Source organism: Mesocricetus auratus, unplaced genomic scaffold (assembly GCF_017639785.1).
Source record: "Mesocricetus auratus isolate SY011 unplaced genomic scaffold, BCM_Maur_2.0 Super-Scaffold_100045, whole genome shotgun sequence".
In the NCBI taxonomy this organism is placed as follows: domain Eukaryota; kingdom Metazoa; phylum Chordata; class Mammalia; order Rodentia; family Cricetidae; genus Mesocricetus; species Mesocricetus auratus.
In genome coordinates, this window is record NW_024429222.1 from 2,886,824 (window position 1) to 2,914,567 (window position 27,744).

The following is a 27,744-nucleotide window of genomic DNA, read 5'->3' on the forward strand; positions in this document are numbered from 1 at the left end:
CAGAATAAAGCTGCCACTGGGAAGTGACCCCGGGCCCGTCAAGGGACCTGTGTACCCCTGGGTGCCTGTGACAGACGGCTGTAAGCTGCACTTAATGTTCCCTGAAGCATGCTGAGGGTAAGGTGGACTGAAACGGACCGAATGGCTTAATGCACACAGCACATGAGTCCACCAGACACTGTGCCCTGTGGTGGACCGGCTCACCGTCGATACCGTGGCAAGCCAGACTGACCTCCCATCCCGTCCACAAACGAAGGAGTGAGAGGCACAGGGGAAGACAGACTATACCCAGATGGCCCTGGCTTCAAACCCGCCCCCTTGGACTGATGAGTCCACATTGCTCTAGAATACCGCAGGGGAAAGGCTAGTGGCTGCTGTCTAGGCACTGTTGGAAGGGCTCATTCATTTCTTTCTTCCAGACCCTGGGAAATAGGTCAGCGCCAGCCACATCCTATCTTCACCCCGATGAGGCAAAAGACTGTGCTCTTGTCTGTCTCCTGGGTGCTGCCAGGCTGCTGGCCCTGGGAGAAAGAGAAATGGGAAAGATGGAAAAATCTCTTGCCTTTTCTTCCTGGCAGAGGTGACAAGGAGCCACTCTGCAGTGCCCTGGATCTTTTCTGGAACCTGAGGGCCCGGTTTGGGATTTCAGTCTGACTAGAGTGGAAGATAGGCCAACGCTGTGACCAAGGACATCCAGGTGTCTCCTGGACCACATCCCATCCTCTTCTCCCCAGGCTCCACCTGGGGACCCTGTTTCGCACCCTGACTGATAGAAGGGTGGCTCTGGAGATGTCTCTGTTCTTGGTGACCCCTTTGGTCAAGGGTCCCTCCTCATCTAGACTGCCCCAGAGTCTTCACAAAGGGAGTGGCTGTGATCTGGGGCAGGAGGGTTTGGGATGAAGAGGGAACCCATCAGTCCCTGCGGCTCCTCTGCCTCGCTGAGCCATGTTGGGTTAGTCAATGTAACGTTTAATTACGCTGAGCATCTAATGACACAAGGCAAGTCATATGTGCAGCTCACCTCCTGCTGAGCCTCCTGGAAGCCTGGGCGAGGCAGGTTTTCTCCATATGCGGCTACGTGGGGGCGTGCGTGTGTGTCTGGAGGGTCTGTCTTCCTGCGTGCCTGTGTTCCCAACTGCGTGTGTGCTGCTCTGTATTGTCTGTGTGGGTTAGGGTGTAGTTGTCTGCAGCTCAGAGCGAGTGTATGTGTGTGTCTGGTTGTACTTGGTGTGACTGTTTAAGACTGGGTGTGTATCGTCCCATGTATCTCTGTGTCCCTGTCTTTGCCGCACCTCTTAGAAGCAATCTTGCAATGAATATTTGGGGGCTCCCAGTAAAGAGCATCCTGGTCAAAAACTCTCCTTGGTGTACACTCTAGAGTCCAACCCTGGGGAGGGGAGTATCACCTTCCTCAGAAGGCCTTGAAGGAAAGGAGGTATAAGCAGCAACGTCTCTCCTCTCCTTACATTTCTCTCTTCAAAATGTCTCTCTTAATTAGGCCGAGGCCTTGGTGGCCCTCTCTCTGCTCTTTTTTCTATATGTGCCTTTTTCTAGAATGTCACTTTGACTCTGACTCCAGAACAGGATCTCCAGGCAGTGTGCTCTGGATCTGTGTTCCATACAACCTGCTTTCCACACTGGGAATCCCAAAGGAGATGGTGTGTTTTTTCATAGGGCACCAGGCAATAGATAGTGCGGTCAAGGCGTGCCACTGTGAGAAGTTTGAGTCCCACTGGAGTTCTGTCTTTACAGAAGAAAAGATGAGACCACTGTGACCACTTGAGCCTTACCAGGGTCATGAATGCAGGAAGCCGGATTAGCTGCTAAAGGATGCTCATGTTCTCCCAAGCAGGCCTAAAGAATTGATGGTCCATGAACACAGGACACAACTTTGTCAGTGCTAACTAAGAATTTCCCAGAGGACTGGGCAACACCTTTATGGGTAAACTGAGACAATCTACTTGCTGCTTGGCCAGAACAATCCACTTTCTGTCCTTGGTCAAGCTGGTGGTTTGAAAGAAAATGGCCCCCAAAGGGAGTAGCACTATTAGGAAGTGTGGCTTTGTGGGAGTGGATGTGGCCTTGCTGGAGGAAGTGTGTTACTGGGGAGGTGTATTTTGAGATCCCACATATGCTCAAGCCACCTCCAGTGGGTCAGACCACTTCCTGTTGCCTGCAGGTCAAGATGTAGAACTCTCAGCTCCTCTTCCAGCTCCATGTCTGTCTGCACGCCGCCATGCTTCCCGCCATGATGATAATGGACTGAACCTCTGAACGGTGAGCAAGCTGCCCCAGTTAAGTGTTTTGCTCCATAAGAGTTGCTGTGGTCATGATGTCTCTTCACAGCAATTGAAACCCTAACTAAGACAACCACGTGCAACTCTCTACACACCCCTGCTTTTCTCTCCACCAAAAGTGTTCTTGTCAAGAATCAGCTAGAGTCTAATCTGCTCAGCCAACAAAGTCTAGAATTGACGCGTACTCACACAGGGAATAAAGACCTAGATGTCCCTGGTGGTGGCGTTTACAACACAGAGGGTGGGAACCATGCAAGTCTCCCACCAATTACAGTTTGTTTATGCAGGGAGTGTGCTGTGTTCGCTATCAAGAGTGGTCTGCAGGGAACCCAGCAGGTTGGGACGGACATGGTTTTCCCATTTCTTCTGCTAAGCACAGCGAACACCCTGAACATTACATATTACAGAGGAAGGGGGAGAGGAGGAGGAGGAGGAAGGGGTTTGGAAGAGGACAGATTGGCTCATAACCTTGAGAACAGCATAATGATGTGTACTTGGGGCTTAAAAACCAGCAACCCCAAAATGCCCATGAGCAAGGAAAAAAAGAGCCCGCCCTCCCCTCCCTCCTCAAACAATCAGCAAGTGAGGCATACGACTTTGGAGGTTAAAAGTTAAATACAGGTAAATATCACAAATAAAAACAGCGTTCCATTCCCATCTGGAGACCTTGACACCCGTCCTCACAGTCTACGATGCAGAATACTCTGTGCCTTCACTGGGTGGGTAGCAGAGGACGCCAAGTAGGAACCCAGGATGTTTCACGCTTGCTGTGCAGCAAGGAGGCCCTTCCATGGAGACGGGAGACCGTGAACTCCCACCTCCAGGTGAGAGGCCCCCCTTCCTCATTAGAGCGGTGTGAGAGGATGGTTAGAGAAGCCAGCCCCTGGGAAGCAGTAACTCAGCCTTCCTCCCTTCCCCAGCCTACCCAGCTGTCATGAGAAGCCCCACCCCTAGTCAATGGAAGTGGAGTCAGGGACATAGAATACTACAGACAGCTGACATCCAGAAGCCAGAGAACCCCCACTCCATCCTTCCCTGCTGGGAATGGATGGTTGAAATGTGATACAGAGTTTGACAACATACAAAATGTGAATGTTTCAATAAACCAGGAGGATGTCAGATAGAATGAAAAAGGACGAGGTAAGGCAGAATTGAGCTGACAGGCATGCTAGAACTACTTAGGCAGTAATCATAAAAATGATCAACTACGAACCTGCCTGAAAGTCTCAGCAAAGAAACATATGTCCTCAGGACCTGAGTAGAAAATTCTGAATGGGGAAGAATAATGGTAATGAATGAGCATATTAATTGCTGAGTTCAGCATCGGAATAGAAGGGACAGGAAGAAATCAGTGAGCTGGAAGAGAGAGCAATGGAAATCACCCAATAGGAGTGAAAACAAACAAACAAAAAAAACAGAGCCTTGGGTGTCTGTGGATTTATAATAAAAGATTAGCACCAGTGTCCCAGTAATTCTGGAAAAAGAGCAGACAAATAATAATAATAGTGATCATAATAATACTTGAAGGAATATGGACTAAAGAAAAAATCCCAATTTATTATAAACTCATAAAACAGAATTTTGAGAAAAATTCAAATTACACATAAGGAAACCCACTAAGACAGGAATAGACAAATACCTAAAAGAAAGACCAAAAAAAAATCTTAAAATGGCAGAAGGGTGAGGGAGGGAGGACAAGTCAAACGAAAGTGGATTTCTTGTAGGAAATCAGAGGCCGAGATGGCACGGGGTTCAAGGCTGGAAGAAAGGAGCTGCCAAACCTGGGTTGTACCCAGTGACAAATGTCCTTCAGGAATAAAGGGGACTGAAAATGCCCAGATGAAGGAAAACTACAAGCAACCATGACCAGCTGGCTACCCAGAAGGAGTGGAGGACACTCTCTGAACACGAAAGCATCAATGTGTTTAAAACAAGGAATCTTAGAGCATGAGAGGAGACAAACACAAGAAGAGAAGATATGCATCCACAAAACTGAGTTTTCTTCTAATTATGTTCAATGGCTGAAATTATTTAAAATACCTGATATAGATTTGAATAGAATAATATTAAGTTATAAAAATGGAATATAAAGAATTCGTAAGGCAAGACAACATTTTATGACTCCCCTGAGCTGACACAGAGATGACACCAGTAGATTTACATATGTTTTATTACAATTATTTATGTGTGTGAAGGGACATGGGCATGCCACAACATATATGTGGAGATCAGAGGACAAAGCTCTGGGAGTCAGTTTTCCCCTTCTATACCTGGTCCCAAGGGTTAAACTCACGGGCCCGCATTAACAGATTTTAATAAGCTATATGTATGCAGGGTGAATCTAAGAGCAGCTACGAAAAGACTATAGAAGAAATCCACTGAAAAACACCATCAATAAGTCCATCTGAAATTATTTAAGATTTATTTTTCTTATTTTTAAATATATAGGCGTGTGTGTGTGTGTGTATGTGTGTGTCTGTGTGTGTGTCTGTGTGTGTAGCCCCTGGAACTGGAGTTACAAACAGTTGTGAGCTACCCAATTAAACTCAGGTCCTCTGGAAGAGAAACAAGTGAGTGCTCTTACTACTGAGCCATCTCTCCAGCCCTCACCTGTAGTGATACATTATTTATTATTTATTAAAGCTTGGCTGAGGATTCAGAAAAGCACAGTCAGGCACAGACCTTAGAAGCCAGGAACATACCTTTAATCCCAGCAGTCACAAGCTAGGAGGTGGTAGTGCACATCTTTAATCCTAGGACTCAGGATTAAGAGTTAGACAGATATCTGTGAGTCCAAGGCCACCCAAATCTACACAAGATTGAATCAGTCTAAAAGAGAATTATAGCTCACACCTTTAATCCCAACATTAGGGAAGTATATAAGACAGAAGCAAGGTCTCAGAGGGGCATTCATTCTCCAGCCACACTGAGGAGAGGTTACAGTCTGAGGTTCATGGGGACAGGATCAGTCCATTCAGTCTGAGGTAGAGGTAAGAGCAAGTGGCCAACTGCTTTGTTTTTCTGATAGTCAGCTTGAAGCTGGAACCTCAATATCTGTCTCTGGGTCATTTATTAATTTGTGTTACACCTGCCTTAAAAATGCTTAAGGCAGGAACAAAAAGCATAGTTAAATATATTAATCTAAAGAGCAATTGGACAAGTATACAACTATCAGCAGCCTGCATGAACTTTGTGTCTAGGCTGATACAAGCATACTGAAAATTCAAAGATGATAAAAGATATATTATTCAAACATTAATCAGAAGAAAATGCAAGTGGCTGCATTAGCGTCCAATTACATAGACTTCTCAGCAAAGGTGATCAGCCCACAGAGGAGACAACACCAAAGGTTTAGACACCAAACAGCAGAACTGATGGAGCACAGGTAAGAAACAGACATCTTCTCCCAACAACTGACAGAGCAGATGGAAGTCAGCAAGGTCGTGGAGCAAGGCAGCAGCGTCTAAGACCGAATGGACACCTACAGAACACACTGCCCGACAACACCTTTCAAGTGGCAGCAGAGCACATACCGTGATAAACCTTGCCACAGGTCATAGAATGCCCAACATAACAAAACTAAAAGAATCGAAATCGTATTCTCCAACCACAGTGGAACAAACTAGAACAGGTAACAAACATGATAAAAAAAGCCACCACACCCTTGGAAACCAAGAGGAATACTCAGTGATCCATGAGGTCTTTTACTATACACTGAACTAAATGACAATATGTTTACATATTTTAAGACAAAGACTAAAGTGGTACTGAGAGAAAAACTTACAACATGCATTTATTTTTAAAAGTGGGGAAGCAGACAGGGCTATGCAGAGGAACCCTGTCTCAAAAACAAACAAGCAAACAACAAACAACAACAGCAAAAAGAGGGAAAGTCTCTAGCCAACAATCTAAACTTCCATATCAAGAGCCTTAAAAACGGGGCCAGAGAGATGATGGCTCCTCGGTTAAGACCACTTGCTGCTCTTCCCAAGGTCCTGAGTTCAGTTCCCAGCACCTGTGTTGGGAGTTGTACAAACACCTGCAAGCCCACATGCCAAAAACCACAACAAGAACATACACATCAATAAAAACAAAAACACATCTTTAAGAGAGAAATTTGAAAAAGAAAAATAAACAAAGCCAGATGTGGTGGCACAAGTTTTTAATCACGGAACTGAGAGGCAGAGGCAAGCAGATGTTTGAGTTCCAGGCCAGCCTGGTCTACAAGAGTTCCAGTACAGTCAGGACTGTTACATGGAGAAAAACCTATCTTGAAAACCAAAAACAAGCAAGCAAACAGACAAAAAAATCCAAAAACCAAGAGAAAAATAAATCCAAAACAAACAGGAAGGAAATAATAGGAGAAATGAATAAAATTGAAAACAAAATTTTATGAAACAAAGATTTGAGTCTTTGAAAAGATCAATAAAATTGATGAGCCTCTCCAAGACTGACAGAGAGAAGACATAAAATACACTATCAGAGAAGAAATGGACCATCTCTACAGACACTATGGGAATCAAAAATAGGAATAAAGGGATATTATGAGCAGTGACATGCTCAATGTGAAATGTATTGTTTCAAATAGTCACATATAAACTCTAACCACTAAGGAAGCTGAAATGGTGGACCTCCTTGCAATATGCTAACGTGGAAGAGAATGCTGTAAGATAATGTGTTGATTTTTTTATGAGAGAAAAGACATAAATGTGAATTATGTGTTCACATGCATAGACTATTTTTGGAAGGAATGCATCTAGAAATAAATATCCCCATTCTCGTAGTGGCATTAGCATTCCCTCCTGCAAATGAGGGAAGAATGAAGGGCAACCCCTGGGAGTATCAGTGGTCGTCCTGGTGCGACTTACATTGTGCCAGGGTTAAAGCAGACAGACCAAACCCAGCACCTCCGTGGGGAGAGGCAGGGAGTGTTCGAAGAGGTGGCTGCATTTGAGCTAAGTCTTGAAGAAGGTATAGGATTTGTTTGGACTCAGGAGAAGGGACCTGTGACATGGACAGAAGTGCCAGGGGGCAGGGATAGCCCACAGTACTAGGGAGCAAGGTAGCTGAGGGCAGAGTGGAAACAAGAGCCCAGCCTGGAGGTCTGGTCCAGTTTCAACTTTGCTGAGATAATGGTTTCCTTGTCATATCCTCAGGGTTGACTTTCCCCTTGCATTGTTTTTTTAAGACTGCTTGCGTGCGTTTGCTTATTTATTTACCAGGTGTATGTGTATGTGTTGCACTTCAGACACTTCAGAGGACAGCCTCCTGGAGTCGGTTCTCTCCTGCCGTTGTAGAGTCCCCGGGACTGAACTTGGTGATCGGGCTTGATGCCACCTTGTCAGCCCTCTTTCTTGAATTCTTATGAGACTTTATCAATAACCAACTGAGAGAACTGTCCCTTGGGTGCTCAGCATGTCACCAAGTGCAGCACATTCCCACCTGAGGTGCAGGCATCCTTCCTCCATGTATAGATTCGAAAGCCAGCCATAAGTCCTGGCCCAGCCCCAGGCCACCCAGCCCAGCCCCAGGCCACCCAAGGAAACCCAGACACATTCAGAGCTTTAAAGATAAGAAAGAGATGCAAATTCAACACCCTTATAGGTGAGGAAATTGGGGCTGGGAAGGAACAGACCTGTGATAATTTGAACCTTTCTTGAGTCCACCAAACTATGTGTTAAAGACTAAGTCACCAGCCTGGTTGCTACTTGGAGGTGGATCCTAGTGAAAGGATCTTAGGTTACAGGGGCATGCCTGTAATGGGGACATTGGAATCCCAACCCTTCCTATTTTTGCTTCCTGACTGTGGTGAAATGAGTAGCTTTGCTCAGCATACACAGCGCCGACCATTACCACAGGCCCCAGAGCGACAGAACCAAGTGGCAGTGGACTGAATCTTCTGAGACCGTGACCCAGAATCGACCTTTCCTCCTCATACGTTGAGTCTCTCAGGTACTCTGTTATAGTGACAGAAAGCCGATTAACCAAGTGCCCAAAGTCACGTGGGCAGATGGTGAGAGAAACAACCCCCATCCCAACACCTGTCCCTCTAGACACGAGGAGCAGAACGGTCTTGTTTGCTGTTGCGGCAGGGAGACTCATGTACTGGAACACAAAATCTTGAAATGTTCTCACTATTTCTCAGCGTGCCTAGTACAAACCACTCCTGGGGCATCCTTAGACATTCAGGAACAGAAGCTGCTTTCCAAGTGGCTTGCTACAGGTGGCTTCTTGGTGCTTCTGGAGTCCTCAGCCGAATTCAGGAAAGGGCAACCACATTTGCCACACTAACTTGTGACATCATCTTGTCAAATGTTCACAGCTATGGAGAGCTTGACATTTATACTTGCTTTCCAGATGAGGAAATGGAGGCATAGAGACAGTCAAGAATCTAGCTCTGACCACCTGGAGGGTTGTAAGACTAGAAAGAGGCATATTTGCATTCTTCAGAAGAGGCAGAGCTAGGCCTCCTCCCCTGGATAAATCCAGTTTCCCCATGACTGCTCAATCTGGCAATTGTCACTTACTCACCTGCCTCTCCTTCGGTGAAGCCATTCTCTTACCACAGAGGACTCAAATTGGTGACCCTTGGAATGTTTTTCTTAAGCACACAAGGGACTTTGTTGTGGTGGTGGTTTTGGACTCTAGCATAAGCAGTACTAAAAATGCAGATGTTTCACATGAGGTCCTGCATCTCTTCCTCTCCACTGGACTGTTCGGTGACTTGGGTTTGCATTCCTATGGGCCAAAAGGCTGCCACGGAGGAGGCATTCATTTCCCTTCCCTCAGCCCACTTCCTGCCTCAGCCTGCTCCAGTCAGCCTCAGGATAGAGGTTCTGGCTGTAAACACTTGTGCAGTCTTTCAACAGCCACTCATTGAACACCTTCTAGATGAGGACGGCTTCAGAGGGAGAGGAGTCTGTACTCTCACCAGCTGATCTAAGGAAGGTGTCAGGGTAGGGACAGAGTGTGCTAGCTAGTTTATGTCAACTTGCCACAAGCTATCATCAAAGAGGAGGGAGCCTCAATTAAGAAAATGCCTCCACAAGATCAGGGTATAGTGAAGCCTGTGGGGAGGGCCCAGAAAACTGTGGGTGGGGCCATTCCTGGACTAATGAATCTGGGTTCTACAAGAAACTTTCTGTAAGAAAGCAGGCTCAGTAAGACAATAAGCAGCACTCCTCCATGGCTTCTGCATCAGCTCCTGTCTCCAAGATCCTGCCCCGTTTGAGTTCCTGTCCTGACTTCCTTCTGTGATAGACTATGATGGGAAGTGTAAGTCAAATAAGCCCTTTCCTACCAACTTACTTTTGGTCATGGTGTTTCATCCAGCAATATTAACCCTAACCCTAACCAAGACACTGAGCAAATGCAGTTTTCTCTTTGGGACCTCCTAATCCACTAAGTAAGGGACAGCTGATCCATTCTGAACAAGCATTTTCTGAGCACTTAACTATAACCTGGCACCGTTCTGGGTACTAGGCACCCAGCAGAGATTAAAGACCACACTGTGCCCTCTTGGAACCTCCTCTATTGGGATCTCACAGCAAAGATGCCATGGAGGGTTGGGGGTTGGGACTGGAGGGATTCCATTAGACCGGAGGGGGTCAATGTTATGACTACTACAGCTACTATGATACTACAAAGAGAAGCGGAAACAGCACAGTTCCATCAGTCTGGGTGCCTGGCCTCGCAGCCTTCAACCTTGAGGTGGACCATGAGGCAGAGGTCACCTATCGAAGAAACAGCCAGCAGATCCTCTGGGGAGTGGTGTCTGTCATGGAGACATGGGGGGCTAGGATGTGCCTGACAGCCGTCTTCATCTCCCCAGCGATCTTGACGCAGCTGGCGGGGGCCTCACAGACTTCCACGACCTTTTTGTCTTAGCATCCTCTCTCCAGGGTCACCCGAGGTGATTCTGCTGGACACAGCAAGGCCTTGGCAAGGATTCCTTTGTGTTGTTATATGACTGGGTGGGACCGTGACTGGGCTTGGCGTTAAAACTAGAAGCGGCCACGGCAGGTGTAAATTATGCATAGCTATTTCTAGAAGCTTCTCAGATTTCTCAAGAGAGAGAAATTAATTTGCCTGTTTGGGCAAATAACACCAATTTTTCCCCCTGCTTAAGGTCATTTTGTTAAAATAAAATTGATTAACGTTCTCTTTAAAGTTTAAGTAGAAACTGCTCAAACATATTTTTATGCACAGAAGCACGGCTTGTGCCCTTCAGTAATTAATAACTCCACAAATACGTTCACACCGCGCAGCCCACGCTCAGCTCGCAGGAGCAGCGGCCGCGGACACCGGTGGGCGGGGCCGCCTGGACCGGACCAATCAGGGCTCCTGAAGCAGAGGGCAGGCCTTGGGGCGGAGCTGACTCAGCAGGGTACCCCAGCGGGGGAAGTTCGGAGCTCCGGACCCGGGCGGTGTTGTTTGTGTCTCCTGGTCTGCATGAGGGACACGTGGTGTTCTGGACAGCGCCTGGGCCTGAGTGCATAGGACTCAGATTTACAACTCTGCGAGCTTGTCTCTGAGTATTGTTTGCCGCGGACCGCACGGCCTGGCTTGAGCCGGCACAGTATGCAATGAACCCAAGACGGTTGGGACTCCCAGCTGTCTTTGAGCCCACTTCTCTTGTCCTGGGCTATCCTTCTTGACCTTCATTCAGGTAAATAAACACAGCTGTGGAGTGTGGGCCCGCACTGGCGACACCCAGCTTTCTGAGTCAGGCTCTTCAGTCTTACAGTTCCTAAACCCCTCTTCTAGATGCCAGGCACACACACACGCACGCACGCACGCACGCACGCACACGCACACACCCCTGACGTGGGGCCACGTGTTGCGGTGGGTCTGAGGGAGTACAGAGACTCCCCAGTCAAGAGCACTGAGTTGCCACTGGGACCCTCCTGTCCCCTCCTGGATTAGTGACAACGCTTACAGGACTGGCTGCTCTCTGAGCCAGACTTCTAAACAACTCTGATGAAGAAAAGGTCCCTGGGGATTCGATACATGATGTCGGCCACTGAAAATGTGGACCCTTTTGTTCCATGCCATAATCCAGCCTGTCCTGACAGATACATGTCCCAGTGGCCAGACAGGTATAAAGCGTGTGCACACCCATCGGTGGGCCCACCATCAGACCTCATCAGAGCTCTGGTCTTTGGAGCACCTTACCAAATTCGGGGGTCAGAGTGCTGGATTACTCTTATGAATGAAGCACTTACTTAAGTTACAAAGTTAAGCAAATGCAAAATCAGAAGGCAAGAAAGCAGACTATTTTCATACAATATTTTTGAAAATCAGCATTAACAGAAAACAGGTAAATAAAACCCCTGGACAAAATAACCAATTGTGAAATAAGCACAGCATTGGGTATTTAAAATCTGTTTTACAAAAGGGTCTGGCATCTACCAGTTTGGATTTTAACATATTGGGGGTTTTGGTTTTTCTCTCTCTCTCTCTCTCTCTCTCTCTCTCTCTCTCTCTCTCTCTCTCTCTCTCTCTCTCTCTCTCTCTCTCTCTCGTTTTATGAGACAGGGTTCCTCTATTGTTTTGGAGGCTGTCGGACCAGCCCAGCCTCGAACTCAGAGATCCGCCTGCCTCTGCCTCCTGAGTGCTGGGATTAAAGGTGTGCGCCACCACCGACCAGCGAATATTGCTCTTGAAGTGAGCATTCCCGTGACCCGTGCCCAGCAAGAGCTCACCCTGAACCAGAAGGGAATGAAACCCACCAGAGCACGATGAGATGAATGGAGGAAGGAGGGAGAGGACACCAAGTTGCTGCAGTTAGCTGGAGAGACCCAGAGAGAAAGCTCTAACCTTTCGGGGTTTGGCAACTGTCTCAGGCCTCTCCTGTTCTCACATGTTTGGGGTGTGTCACTCTTGATCCTTCTCTCCTGAGAACCAAAAGCAAGTGTAAGTTGGAGACTAGTGACTGGCTCTGTGCATGCTTGCTGCTTTGACGCTTACAAGCACTGGGGAGGCAAATCTTCTCATAGCGTCTCTTCTCCAAGGGTAATTCCAACCTGTTCCGATAAGCACACAACGGGAAAGGAGCTGACTTCAGTGCTCTCATCGAGATAGCCTACCTGATCACGCAAGGTGGCACCCAGCTCTCCAGCTACTGAATCCACATTCCAACCATCGGGAAGGGTAGTGAACTCATTTTTTTCTCCTTAAAGACAGCTCCTACAATTTTCATGATCCTTGTTGATGCCGCCTTGATACTAAGGACACATCTAGCTTTAGGAATAGGGTAATATAACCTATACCTGCTTCTCTCCAAGGTGGAGAGAGCCTGAAGTCAGTCCCTTTATTATTCAGGAAAGGGGGAACCCACAGTCTTTCTGTGTCGCTTGATGGAGTATCGTCATCGTCATGCTTGAATAAACACACTGCTGGGAGTCAGACATGTAAGGCAGAAGGCAGGACACCGAAGGGGCAGTTGCAAATCTATCCAGTGTGTGGCCTTGGGCAGATATGTACTTCTCTGGGCTGCTATTAGACCACCGAAAGTAGAAAGGAAGTTGTGGAGACCTCTAAGGCAACCTCTACCTTGCTTCTAGCTCAGAGCTCTTCACAGACAGAGCCCTCTTCCTCCTCTTTGTGACTGCTGGCTCCTTTAATGCTTCAGGTCACTCATGCCATGACCCTTTGACAAAGCCCTAACACAAACGCGGGGTCTCCACCTATCACTCATAGCTCCTGTCTCTCACCGTCATAGCGCAGTGGTTGTGTGTTGCTGGCTGTCTAGTGGCTGGCTTATTTGGAAGGAAGTTGTCAAATGATTCTGAGCTGCAGAAGGGCAAGGGGCACATGAACTTCCTGGGCTGTGGCCCCTGTCTGGGACTCAGGAACAATCAGACAACAGCTGACAGATGGATCAGTGATAATGGGTAACTAGGTCAAAGTTTGAATGCTCGTCACCCCACGCCGAAGAACTCACCCTTAGACTAGGAGGGAGGAAAATCAGATGGGAATTTGATAGTGTCACACTGGGAGTTAGAAGGACCAATCTACGGTTGGGGGAGGGGCGCACTAAAGACCTTCCTAGGGCAGCTTCTCAGGTGACCAAAGCTGTTGCTGCTCTGCTTCCAGAAGCTCTCGGAGAATAAGGACATGCGTCCCAAGATTCCTGGGTCATTTCCAAGCCTGGACAAAATCCCTCTGCCCAAAGACCGAGGCGAATAAAATGGCCTGCACGTCTAGAAGCACCTTCCACGAAAGCAGGCTTCTGCACACCCACCCCCAAAGCAGAATGCAAATGACACGGCTGGTTCCCGACACCCTCCAGGCTAAAGGTGACCTGGGGAGAAGGCGTGGTCTCACTTTCCTCACAGCCGGGCCACAGGCACCAAAACACTTGCCTGGGCTGCGCGGAGAACCAGCTCACTCAGCTCTAAGTCACTGATTTACAGCCGTGCCCCCACTCCCCACCCCAACGCCGCTTGACAGCGGCGAAGGCGAGTCCCAGCCCCCATCCCGCAGGAAGTGGAAAGGGGCGCTCAGCTGCCGCGATGGGGGCGCAGCCAGCGGAGAACAATGGGGTTGGGCGAGGGGAGTCGGCGGGGTTCCCTGGCAGCCTTGTCACCGCCATAAACCTCATTACCTCGCCGTCCCCCAGGCCGCCTCTCTCCTTACCCAAGGCAGCAGCCGGCTTCGCCGCTGATTCCCACTCGGCGTGAAAAGCTCTTAAACCCCCCGCTGTATTTTTAATGGGGGCAGTGACTAATTTAGCCCTACGCCACCAACCGTCAAATCACATCTTCTGTTGGTACTTACTGAGGGCTCACCTGGGCTGCGTGGGGCTCGGATAAATCCGGGGCTGGAGAGCGCCTGAGGGAGCGAGGTGGTAAGCTCGGGGTCCTGGCTGGACAGCCTCCGCACTGCCAGCGGACGACCAAAGCATCCTGGCCCAAAGCGGCCGCCTTGGAAACCTTTGCACCTACCCAACTTTGAGATCTCTCCAGAAACGGCCACCAACCCCCACCCCCTACGCACACACACACACCCCAGGACTGAATTTTGAGGTTTCCCATCTTGAGGACACCTGCATTTTCAAGGGCTACACTCCCATTCTATGGGCAGGGGCAACTCACTGAGTGAATTCTCTGGCCAAAGTTCGCTTGGTACCCTGGGAAGCGCCACCCCCTAGAAGGGTCTCCTACTGGTCACCAGAAACCCCGAGCTAGAATCCCCCTAGAAGATGAGGAGCCTAATTGCTCCAAATTCCGCTGACTCGCTATCACATTATAATTAGGTGCAATCTGTCTGCTTCACTTCCGCTCTCCTTGCCCCGGGTGAAACGCGAGCCAGGAAGGGTTCCCAGCGCAGAGGGATGAGTTGGGGTGAGGCCAGAGGCAGCGGCAGAGCCTGGGTCATTAGGCCAGTGAGAGTCTAGGTGTTCCCACCACTTTCGGGGGGGGGGGGCTTGTGTGTGCAGATAGTCCTTGAACAGTCTTCTGGAACTTTGCAACTGGAGCACTTCCTTGTCGAGCGTTAGTCCTCGCCCGGGCCACAGGTCTCAGTTGGGAACCTGCTATTTCCACCTCGTTCCACTCAGGAACCACCAGCTCTAGACCTCCCACGGCTGGGTAGCTGCTGTCCCCTCCCCTCACATCCTATGCCTTGGCCCAAAGTAGAACCCAAGTTGTTTCTGCCGCCCTGGCACGCTAACCATCAGCCTATCTGCCTCCATCCCAAGAAAGAAGCAGCAAGGGATGAGAGTCGGCCATTGACATACGGCAGGGAACATTGAAATGTGCCCCATAGCCCCCGAGCCTCAGTTTCCCTATCCTGACATGACAAGAGCGGAGTACTTGATCTTGTGGATTTTTCCTCTCAGTGACCTGTGGCACTTTTTTCTATTGTATGGAGTCCCCAGGGGTCTGTGTGAGCCCACGGGAACTCCCCAGAGGCACACACAACGCTCTGGCCTGCGGTTGAAGAGGAGAGAACCAGGCAATGTTGCTGATCGCATGGATTCCCTTTATTGAGCTGAACTAGTTACTGCAGTCAGATCAAGTCACATTTAAAAGCAGACCATCCAGTTGCACGGAAACCGATTATATTCATTACAGAGTTTTAATCACTGTCCGGTGAACTGGCAAATCCAACCAAAGCATTAGTCTTTAATTAAAAAATTAAAAGGAAGTATTCAGACAATAGCCAAGCAATCACATCACGATGCACAATTACCTAGAATTGCAATTAAAAAGTAGTTAACCGAAGGGGGAGAAAGAAAAACAAGAAAGAAAAAAAAAAGAAGCAAAGAAAGAAATCACACTAATCCTTAAAAAAAACTATCAATATAATACATGAAGGAACAAAGGACAATAGCCTCAAAAAGCAGGTTTCTCTAACACTAGAAATGTAGTCTGCGGCGAAAACTCTAAAAGCACACTAGCTGTAGCAGGACAATAAAAAACACTGAGCATGGAATACTTTTAATCTCTGCCATTAATATTCATTTCCAGCTGCTTATAATAGCAGCGCCTCATGGCCAAATCATTAGAGTTTTACATCTGGGTTGCAAATGACACTTTGATTGGATGTAATGTTCAAATGGCCCTCCCCACGGCGTCTCCGGCAAGCCTTCTGCGGAGAGGTGTCCTGTCGCGAGGTCCCTCACTGTGCGTGCTGGCTCATCGTGTGGTTCTGCAAAGGCGAAGAAAGGAGACACGCATGAGGGCGAAAGAATGGCGAGCATGCCTGTCCCCTCCCACCCGGGGCATGGACGCCGAGAGCTGCAGAAAGCGGCTGGATCATTACAAAACAAAATGCGAAAGCAAAAAAAAAAAAAGGTGCTGGGGGACACAGCTGCCAAGGCTGTAGATCCGAGCTTGGGGATCGGTTCCTGTTGCTGCCAACCTGGGTTCCCTGTAAATTGTTTTTATTTTTATTTATTTATTTTAGACCATTCGGGTTGTACCTGGGGGTGGGCTACGTGGAGGGAGATGGAACAGCCGGGGAGGTGGCAATAATGAGTACCACCTCCCTTTCCCTCCAATGGCGAGGAGGAAACTGACTGCCCCTGCATCCCATCTTGGTCCCTTGCTCACTGTTCTGAGCCACGCAGGAGGAAACCGCAGATGTGCGGAGCAGCGCGGCTGCTCTGAGGCACCCGAGTGAGCGCAGACGCGCCAAGGCGGTGGGTGGGCCGCCAAGGCGGTGGGTGGGCGACGCCCGTGGCTCAGGCAGGGGACAGGTCACTCAGCAGGGAGGGCCCTGGGAAGAGCCAGAAGCTGAGCTCCCAGGGCCCTGCCAATGTGGACACGTGAGAGGGAGATGGTGCGCTTTGGCCGCTTGGGCCTGGAAAACCAGGGCCCAGGTGGGACCTTGTGGCCAAATGCGTCCCTCTCTTCACAGCCCACTCACATCCTTCCTCCAGCCAGCCCCAGCGGGGCGAGCAGTGTGGGGTCTGCTTCCACCACGGCCAGCAGCTTGGGGCTAGGAGCGGGTTCTGGCTCCTGAAACCTGGTCTTTTTATTTCTTTTCCGCCAGGCGTAGTGCCAACACGACTGTTATCGTCCCAGCTTCAGGCGATGGTCCACCTCAAGACACCTGGAGATGGGAAGCAACATCCTCCAGGGCCGGGGCCTCAAGACTGCAGCTGATCCCCATTGCCGGCTCTTTAGTATAGATCCCTGCCTCCCAGCCTCGGAGCCCTACAAGGAGGTCCAGCCACCCACTCGCCAGCTGCAAGCGGCGGCCTGCATCTCTGCCACTAACCACCAGGGGGCAGGAGAGGCGCCGCGACTTTCTCCTGGACTCCAGAAGGACTAGCAGAAAACCAGTTTTTTTTTTCTTCTTTTTTTCTAGAAGTCTGAGAACCTAGGATGTAGATGGGACCACAGCTACTCTCCAGGATAGATCCCCTTGGCAGGCGCGCAGGCTACAGGCCGACACAGGCACAATGCTTTCGAGTCTCACGAGATATCAAGAGGAAAGTGAGGCTCAGGTAGACAAACGACCTGCCCACTTCAGCCGGCCAGGATCCAGGAGGGGCTAATCCAGGCCACCAGAATCTAGTGACCCGCAGCCAGTGGGTCTATCAGCCTGCAGATTATCCACGGTCTGCTTCGGCACCCTTGCTCCAGCCCAGACCCACCAGCATGACCTCGCACCTCAAATGATCCAAGGTCCAGGGCAGATGGTTTGAGCCGAAGATGGGCCCCAGGTGGTTTCCATGGGAACCTCATCCTCAAGCCCTGTGATAGCAACCAACCGCGTGGAACTGAAAGCACAGATCTCGCCCTCTGCTGTCTTACTACTCCCCCAGGTGCCCTCCAAGCAGGCCTTCCTCCAGTGCTCTGGACATCCAGACTGCTTCAGCAGTCCACCTCCTGCCCAGCACCCATGGGGGGGCACTTCTTGTTCTCAGGCCTGGCTGCCCCTGCTGAGCTGCAGGCAGGACAGTAGCACCTGGCCCAGCGACGGACACATGCTGACTTCCCCAGTGCCCAGGGGCGTGGTCGGCACAGCCGCCTGGGAACAACAGAGCTAACACAGGTCTAGGGTGCTAACCCCACACCTGGGTGGAGAGATGCTGTGAATGTGGACTGGAGAGCAGGCAGTGGGTTCTCGTGTGTGTAAACCATTGCCAAAGACAGCAGAGGCCAGGCAAGACCCTTGAGGGCCCATCACCTCCATTTTGGGAGGAGTTCCTGGGAATCTAGAGAGAATGAGGCAACCTTGTGTAAGGAGGCCAGAAAAAGGCCACAGGACACACTGGCAATCCTTAGAGGTGGGAGGCCTTGCCTTGGACCACTGGCTAGGAAACTGAGAATGCATACCACTTCTTAGAGCGTTCTCCCTTCAGGAGCACATGCTTTCTGGGTTAGAAGGGAACTTCCTCCAAAAGGAGTTCTAAGGCAGACGAGTAAAAATTACTATACCAACAAAACCCCAGGATGTCACAGCAGAAGGAAATGTCAGATTGCATGCGCTGAAGGTGACCAGCACCTGAGTGCATTCATCCCGTACCTGCTAGATGTTCTGCTCTGGGCTGGGAACACTCCAGCTGGCCCCATCCCTAGAGGGGTCTGATACAGGAGTGACAAACACAGAATTAATGGTGCCAACAGTAGCCCAGGAGAGGGTCAAGGTCATAGTGTGTGTGTGTGTGTGTGTGTGTGTGTGTGTGTGTGTGTATGTGTGTGTGTGTACTTTAGAGAGGCTATTCATGGGGCTGGGTGTTCACCCAAGGAGGGCTTCGTCCAAGGGCAGTCTCTGAGAGGGCAGAGGGGCGTCCAAGATCCATCACTAAGACCCTCCCCAAACACCTTACAAAGCACATCTATGGTATAGTTGGTCTTTTCCCAGACTACACACTGAAGGCAGGGTTTAAATGACTCCACCAGACCCAACGCTTCTGATGGCTTTTTCCCAACCTCATGACTCTTATAAGACCCTTCTAGCTCCGTCTCTCTCTCTCTCTCTCTAGTTATGCTTATGCTATATTTTTTAGAGAAGGAAAACTAACAACAGCCAGCCAAAGGCTGAGGCGAGCCTGGCCATGGCGCCTGGCACCCACAGGCCTCATTGCTTGCCAGGGAGACACAGGTGTGGGGTACAGAAGCAGGTGAGGAAAATAACGCGGAGGCTCTCGGCTGCCCGCCACCACTGGGCAGCGCTCCTGCGCGCATGGAGGGGGCTTCTGTGACGCCCTGACTCGGGGTCTCTTCCTGAGGCACACTGCTGGCGTCTGGTTGGTACCCCTCGTGGTAGCTCTTCCACCCACAGACTCTTTATTGCCCGGCTGTTGGGTGTCAGCTGGCCAGCTAGGAGGTCACATAAAGTCCAACTCTGGGCACAGAGCCAGAGCTCTGCCCATCTCCACAGATTTGTGGTTTGGATCCCCTCGTTCTGCAGCCCAGGGCACGTCTCTAGGTCTGGGTTTCAGGTTCCTTGGCCTGCCTGCCAGCATCATGCCTGAGAAACATTCTCTTGTCTTGGAGGCCTGGATATGGGCGGAAGAGACTTCTCAGCTCTGCAGACTACTCTGGGTGTTCCAATAAGCCACCCTACTCTGATGGCTGTCTCCTACCTACCAAGTCCTATCCCTTTGCCTGACTCTTCCTAGGTGACCACAAGACAGGGAGGCAGCAGCTTTGGTGACCTTAGTGGTCACAAAGGGCTACTGTGTTCAGTGCCAGCTGTTACTTGCCAGCCATTTGACTTTGTAGCAAGTTCTCTGACCTCAAGGCTTGGGAGTTGCCTCTTTCTGAGACGTCAGGATGACTGGAAATGTTGATATGCTAATGGGATCCACCTACAGACAAGCCCCTGGACTACGAGGCAGTGTCAGCATCTGCCTATCATCTCTGCCATGCCATGTCCCTGAAGCTGACTGCTCTCAGGAATGCCTTGCATGGCCCTATCCTCAGGACAGCAGGAGTCGCTGGTCCCTCATCAGATCTGGCTGGATACTTGCTTTCCCCTTTCTGCAGTAGAGTGGGTGATCTGGTACTGAGGAGAGCTCCAGGTACGGGGACAGGTACATACCAGCACCCATCCACCCATCCATCCATCCACCCATCCACCCATCCACCCACCCACCCACCCATCCATCCATCCATCCATCCATCCATCCATCCATCCATCCATCCATCCATCCATCCATCCATCCTTCCATCCATTCCTCACTCCCTCCCTCCCACAGACATTTACTGAGGTCCCAGGATGTGCACTGAGCATGTACAGATGGAGACACTCTGTCGCCTCCCTGTGAGAACACTGCCATGGTTGGGATAGGGAGTTTGGACTCACAGACAAAGACCCTAAGGAGGCAGGGGGAAAAAAAGGACTCATTCCCAAAGACCCAGTCCGTGCTGGTGCAGAGACACACTTATTTTCCATTCAGAACACCCCCCCACCCACTCTTTGTCCAGCTTGCATAACTCCCACCCACCAATATGTCCCCACCCACTCTCCCTGTCCTACCTGCAGGGCCTTCTTCTTGCAGTCACTTGACTTTTCCTCGTTCTCCCAGTCCAGAAGAGGCCATTTTTCCTCATCCTATCCCTGTGCTACTCCCTGCTTGGCTGCAGCTATGAGAGGCCCTTGTGGGCCTGGTTTTTACAGTGGCTTTCCCTCCCAAGACCAAGGACCAAGGTCTAGGATGGGCCTTAGCCTGGCTTGGCTGCATTCATTATATGCCCATTTCAGTCAAGGAGCTTGGCCTTGGGCAGTGGACAGGGCAGAAGAAGGGGTACAGACCAGCCTCTGCCAAGTTTCCAGCTGCAGGGTTGCATGAAAAGCAGCAGGGAGACAGGGATTCTTATGGGGAGTCACTCAGGAGAAGCCTTCCAGCTGCCCTGGAAGGACGGCTTGAGCTAGGGTGTGTGTGTGTGTGTGTGTGTGTGTGTGTGTGTGTGTGTGTGTGTGTGTGTGTGTGTGTGTGAGAGAGAGAGAGAGAGAGAGAGACAGACAGACAGACAGACAGACAGACAAAGACACAGAGAGAGAGAGACAGAGTGACAGAACACTTTGCCAAGCAGGATTAACCACCCGAGCATCTTATAGGTGTCTCACAAAGACTGGAGCTCAGAGTCTGGTTCAGCTGGTCAGACACCAACACACTTAAGTAACATCTGAGCCCTCAGCAGCCCCACGAGCCAAGTACTACCTCCACCCCTGCTGCCCAGGACGTGAGGTGCGGGGTGCTTTGACTCCCACGGTTGCACATGACAGTGCAGGATGTGCACCCACAAAGTGTTGTCTGTATAACCCCCCCTCCGCCATAGCACTGCTCTGCCTGTGAAATGTGAAAAGTGCAGCATATGCTGGGGGAACAATGAATAATTCAGCTTGGCAGAAGCACAGGGTATGCGCTATGGAGACAAGCCTCCAAAGGAAGGCAGGGGCCTTATTGATGAGGCTCCGTGATGCCAGACGAGGCAGCTTGCCCTTAAATCTGGGCCACTGGGAGCTATCGAAAGTATTTGAGCTGTGGAGTTACACGACGCAAGGCAGAGGGAAAGCTCATGTCTCCACCCAAAAGGTGTCTCAGCAGAGGCTCTTCATCTCCCCGCGCTCCCTCTCACGGCCGCCCTGGCACCGCTGTCACTTGTCTTTCCCTTGGGGGAGGGTGCAGACACAGGCAGCTCTGCTCCCCTTTCTGCTGTGATCACCTGGGCAGCCCCTCTCTGCTTGTGAGCACTTATTTTTAGCAGTGCTTGACAATCGTCCAAGGGTCTAAGGCGAACAGATGGCCTGTCTTAAAGGCTCGTATGTTCGCTAGTTTGCACTTCTGACAAACGGTGCGCACACTCGAGAGCACCCCATAAACAGCGCCGAATGAATACTCACAACACAATTTAGCTAATGCACGTCATTAAAACTAGGAGTGAGTGATGGCTGGGGCTCCCTATAAATGCCTGCCAGTGACGCTCTGCTCCCTGGGGAGGGGCGTAGGCCTTGATATACTTGTACCCTACGTCCCCCAGCAGCCCTTGTTACCCATCTACCCCCAGGCCAGAGAGGCTTGCCATGGTGCAAGTGAGGGAGGCTGGTGACCCAGTGGCCCGGAACAAAGACCCAGAGTGACCTATAAGGTAGAGGGAGAGTGGGAGACCTCCATACGTAGAGGGAGAGTGGGAGACCTCCATACACAGGGCCACATGTGACATTTGCTCGTTCCTGTTGCCCAGCCAGCAGCAAGGAGAAGCCTGGCATCTGCCACTCCAGAGCAGCAGCAAGTGAGCTCAAAACCCAGCTTAGCCGGGAGGGCTGGGAAACCTACGCAGGCATGGGGACCTCCTAGCCTGGAGTTAGGAGCTCAGCTTTCAGGGAGCAAGGTGTAGCTTTGGGGAACATCCAAGAGCAAGAGCAGATTCAGGGACCCAAGAAACACCTTGAGAACAGGAGGAAGTCCTCTGGTCCAGGCTCCTCTGTCTAGTAGATTCTTTCAGAGGCTGGCCAAGCTTTAGTTCCTGTATACTCCCACCCCCTCCAACCCCTCTCCTGTCCCAAGGACACAAAAGACTAAGACAGGTGGCCAGTTCTATAGGTGACAACTGTCTTCCCTTGAAAAGAAAAGATGGAAGAAAACAGAGTGTCCAACAAGACTCCCCAGGTGCAGGCACAGTGCTCCTGCACTTTAGAAATGAGCCTACCTGAGAAGAAATTATTAGGAGGGAGCCCACTCAGAGTCACCCCTAAAACAAAGGCCACCATTACCTGCTCAGGGACCCTCAGCCTCAGGGGGACACCTCACAAGTGGATGGGCCCTGGTGGTCTGTGTGTTTGACGTGGAGGAGGAGACTCCAGCAGCCAAGCAAGGGAAACCAGTAGTTTTATCACTTCTGTCAAAAGCAGGGTGTGTGTGTGTGTGTGTGTGTGTGTGTGTGTGTGTGTGTGTGTGTGTGTGTGTGTGTGTAATACTCCCAGGACTGCTTATAGATCTGTTCCTGTAAGGCACTAGGGTGCACACTTGACCCAGGCTGTGACGAAACTTAGCAACTGTTTCTCCAAAGATGGGCATTTGCGTAGCAAATTCACTATTGTGGACATCAGTCCCTCTTGAGCAGGCTACTGTACTGGCTTATCTGAGCATACCAGCCTGCTTTGACCCTAGCTGACAGGACTCAAATATGAATGGGGCCTTGGGTCCCCTCCCTCAAAGGGTCCAATCAGATCCCTAAAATCTGATTCCTCAGGGCAGGCATGGGGCAAGCCTGTCTATTACAAAGTCAGGCCAGGCGCTATGTCATGAAAAGATGTGGGGACCAAGAGTCAGCCTTCTCGGACAGGACCTGCCACTGCTTGTGCCACGAAGACTAAGAGACTAAAGCAGGTACAATACACCCTAGTGGGAGACCTAAACAGCAAAAACATACCTTGCAGGAGATATAAGAACCCAAAGCAAGCTGGAGGCTTCTCAGGCCAGACCTGTGGCTAACTGGAGTCAAAGTGTGCCCGTGCCCTGAGGCATATACGCATATGGGGTACACAGGCACAACGAAAGTAACCTAGAGGTAACTGGGGGGATTAAACCCAGGAAGAGCTTGTGGTAGAGAGAAAGGGATAGAACCTGGGTAGCTGCTGCAAGCATGTTGGCTGGGCTCTACAGGTGGCCAACAGCACGAATGAGGGGGCCCACGGCAGGGCGAAGCAGTGGGGCCAGTGGGTGTGTCTCAGCCTCAAGAGCTCAAGCTTGGGAGGAAAGATGCATGGCTCTGTACCGGGCGAGGCCACCATGGGGACACATGGGCCAGCAGGGCCATATCTGCGGGCTTTGTCAGAAAATGGGAAATGAGTTTTTTTAAACTCTAAGCTTTCTCTGTGTTGAGAGCAGCATGAAGCAGGCCAACCACATGTCTCAGCTGAGTTTGACATGAGGCCTCTGGAGTCTCCAGCATACTAACTGGGCCAGGGCTCCTAAGGAAGGGCTGTTTGGGGGCAATGCAGATGGGCCCAGTGCTCTGAGGAAGGGGATGGAGAGCCAGGCTGTGAGGTCGCCCTGCTGTAAGCTCGGGAGTTAGGGATGGTTTTAGCTGCTCACTGGCCGCGCCTGGTGCTGTCTCCAATGCTGTTGAGAGGTTGCCTGCACGCTAGGTAGCAGAACGATGACCGCTAACACAGGGAAGCAGCATCCCCCATCCAGAACATGCTGGACGGTTGTCTTAAAAGTGGCCAGGATCCTTTGGGGACATTACCCTAGGCAAAATAAGCTAGTCACAGAAAGATGCACACTGTGGAATCTTCCTGTTTGGGGTCCTGAGTTAGCGCAACTCATGGAGAGCATGTGGCGGGTGCCAGGGGCTGAGAAAAAGGGGGCAGAGTTGCAGGCTGGGAAGATGAAAGGGTTCGGGGGTGGAGGAGGTGAAGTCTACATGGCTGTGTATGCGTCTCAGAGCCCCTGAGCTGCACACCAGAACGGGGAAGAAGAAGGGAGCTTCGTGTCACACGAATTTACCGCAGCCAAAAACGAAGCAGGTAGGACAAGCAAGAGGCAGGTGTGTGTGCACACTAAGGGCAGAGACTCAGGACCTTTCCTGTGTGGCCACCTCCTATCTTTGCCTCAGAGGACGCGGTGGCTGCAGTAGCCTGTGGCCCCCTAGGCTGGTGAGCGGGAGCTGCAGCATCCAAGGGCATCGTGCCACCTGTCAGCAGCTGCTGGCATTGCCTGCAAGGAACCTCCACGTCCATGCTGTAGAGGGTTTTCCTCCACAACAGCTGAACTGGCCGTCACATCGGTGGCGTGGCTCTCTGAACCAGGCCACCATGGCCACGGAACCCAAACGGGAGGGCGAGTACCCAAGTCCCACTGACAGAAGTCCTGTTCGGGGGCAAGGGCGGGCTGAGGAAGGAGGAGTCTGCATTTTCCCCATGCTGGAGAGGAAGCAAGAGACAAGCTTATGGACCACCTACTTCTAAAAAACGCGTGAACGACCTGGAGAGGGAGAGCCGTTTCCCTCTTGGCTGGTTTCCCACTCTAGGCGGGTTTTTGCTATGTCCACACAGAAGCATCCTTCCTCACAAACCAAAAACCAGGGCAACTAGCCAGTAGTGGGATGCCAGACCTGGAAACTAGGGCTGTCCTGGAAAATCTAGGTCACACGGTCACTAATTATACTGAACACGTATGTTCAGGTCCCTGGACCGCACTGGGGCTTTTAGGTTTTGTAAATGATACATGAAAACTTTGATCCAGAGCTATTTCTACTTTTCTCCAAATTCCCGCTAAAAAGAAGACTTCGCTGTATCTTCCAATCTTCTGGAAAACTATCCCTGCCAACAAAGAGCTAGCTGTTCCGGCAGATGTTGTGAGGGTGGCTGCCCTCAGAAACATCACGCCCAGCACCCGCAAACAGCTTCTGGCGACCACAAGGCTCTGCCCCTTGCCCACAGCCCCCCAGGCTGCAGGGGCAGAAGTCTCGAGGATGGACCTAATTTACTGTGATGAATTGTGGCATGCGCCACTGATCCACACCGCAGCTGAGACCCATTACAGCTAATGATCGCTACAGTCCTCATGAAACATGTAGGTGTGCACCCTTGCCAGTCCCGGAGGAGTCACATGCCACAAATCGAAGGGCAAAGGGTGACCCCCCCACTTCTGGGATATTTCTTCCATAGACGGTGGCTCAGCTGGCAACCAAGCCACGGTCACAGTGTCTTCGCCCACATACTGCCCTGCCCAACACCAAGTGGTTCTGCACGACGATTCCCTTCTGCATAGCGGAACTCACTGGTTCTGTGAGGCAAACCCACAATCATCTGCACTCCTGTTCTGTTCCAGCCCACCAGTGAACCAGAGCACACACGCAGGCAGTTTCAAAGTGCAATGTGAAATTAAGAGCATATGAGGCGGGGAGCGGGGGCTGGAGAGATGGTTAGTGGTTAAGAGCGTTTGCTGCTCTTGCAGGAGACCTAGGTTCAATTCCCAGCACCCTATGGCAGCTCACAGCCACCTCTTCCAGGGGATCTGATGCCCTCTTCTGGCCTGACTGCACAACCCATGGAGAGAAAATGTGCGCATAAAATCAAAACAAATGAATCTTTCATATAAAATAAAAAGGTCATAAAAGGAAGATCCTTTAGAAGCTGTATACATGGGGGCTGGAGAGACGGCCCCGTTGTAGAGTGCTCACTGCTCTTGCAGAGGACCCAGGTTCAGTCGCCGCCCATTTGCTGGGCAGGTCATAATCCAGGAGAATCTGACCCTTCTAGCTTTGGGTGCCTGCACTTGTGCCCATACCCACACAGATACACATCACATGATTAAAAATAAATCATAAGTAAAAATGAACATGTGTACCTCAATGCCGATTGGTGGGCAGATGTGTGTGTAATTGCTGGGTGGACAGACATCTGTTGGGTAGGTGGTGGGTAGGTGGATGGGAGGGTGGGTTGTGAGAGCCTGAATGGCGTGAGTCAGAGAGCCTGGATGAATGAACAGGTAGGAAGTGAGTGGGATGGCCAAAAAGCCGCCGGCTTTGGAGTTCAAACCTGACTTTTGTCACTTATCACTTCTACGACTGTAGGCTCTAGGAAGACTTCATTTCTTTTAAGTCCTCATTCACACATCTGAAAGGGGGCAGTGCTGGCTGCGTCTACCCCATAGTTTTATTATGAGGTTTAAAGGAGAAAATATACACAGAATCTGAAACAGCATATAGAATGTCCTGTGTCAGATGGGGCAGCTGACTGTTGCCAGGGGGGACTAAAACATTTGTAAAAGCAAATACGAATATAAATATATAACTAGTCAAGAAACCCAGATTTTGTGGTGTGGTAAAGAAAGAAAATAGTGTCTTGGATGGTGGCCTGGGTCTAGCACTGACTAGTTCTGTGGCCTCAGGGAGTGAATCCACCTGTGGGTGTCTTGGTATCCTTATCTTGATAGAGACACCATGAGGTGCTCACTTGATGCTCACAAGTGCCGAGGACAATGTCCGGTTCTTGATAAACATGGAATAACATTTATTTTCAACAACCTCCAGACCAGGAGGGCTGCCTTCTGCTCTGTAAGGCTTTTGCTGTTATGGTCAGGGTGACATCTCCATGTGTGTCCCCTTGCTCCTGTGTGAGTAGAGACTGGAGGGAGGTTTTCTGGATAAGGCTTCCCTATCCCACCAGGAACCCCACACCCTGTCCCAGATCAACCTAGCCCCTTACTTCCTTCTCTCCCTCCGCCACCACAGTCCCCATGATCTAAGATTTACCACAATCAACCCAAACCCAACCCAGTTCCACATTCTTGAACATGTCCAAGTACTGGCTATCATATATGAGTCCCTGCTACGTGCTGGAAACTGCTCTTCACACATCAACGTCACTTTTCCAACATCTCCATTTTTCTGATGGAAAAACCTGAGGCTTTCCACAGTCTTTCTTCTGGCCAGAGGCTGCACCTGTCTCTGCTGTGCCCTCATCCTGTTGTCCCCAGGTGCCACCTAAAGGCCACACCGAAAGGAAACTGTCACCCAGCACAGGCCTGGACTAACCCAGGCCAGCCCACTTGATTCTGTGTAAACTTCAGTGGCAGAGTGAGTACAGCCAGCTCACTATTGACACAGCAAAATTAATTTCTTGCATCCCCTGCCCCCGCCCTCTGCTCCGCCGAGTGTTCACCGTGCTGCTGACTGCTGCTACGGAAATGCCAACTTGCATTTCTCATCATTAATTTCTTTCTAAATGTCATTAGTAATTGTTCCTGCTACACCAAAGAGTACAATCTAAGCTTCGACCAAGAGCCATCCTGGTCTCCGGCAGACTCTGCTAGTAGGGGCTGGGGCCCCTGCCACACCAGAGCCCAACCTCCTAACAGGAAACAGTCAGCCGCACTCCCAAGAAGAGGTGGTTTGAACGGGAGTGTCCCAAGCACACGGAAGCCCACCCAGGGTATTGGAGCGGTGGACACCAGCCTAGGAACCAGGCTGCCTGGGTTTCTGTCTCCACAGCTGCCCACCGACGTCTCAGCTTCTACCTGCAAAGGTGG

The 27,744-nt window shown here is 50.6% G+C and overlaps 1 protein-coding gene and 1 long non-coding RNA gene across 3 annotated transcripts in view; both read right to left on the minus strand.

Moving 5' to 3' along the window:
• The window catches only part of LOC121135952, a 32,354-nt gene extending 17,865 nt beyond the window's left edge, over positions 1-14,489 (minus strand). The window contains exon 1 of the long non-coding RNA XR_005873068.1: positions 14,079-14,489. This is a non-coding gene — a long non-coding RNA (uncharacterized LOC121135952). The remainder of the gene's footprint in view (positions 1-14,078) is intronic.
• A 774-nt stretch (positions 14,490-15,263) lies between these two features.
• Znf423 (zinc finger protein 423) overlaps positions 15,264-27,744 on the minus strand; it is a 240,012-nt gene continuing 227,531 nt past the window's right edge. For both annotated transcript variants that reach the window (XM_021232478.2, XM_040735289.1), the window contains one exon: positions 15,264-15,953. In XM_021232478.2, coding sequence (XP_021088137.1) covers positions 15,924-15,953 — 30 coding nt within the window. In that variant the 3' untranslated portion in view covers positions 15,264-15,923. The remainder of the gene's footprint in view (positions 15,954-27,744) is intronic.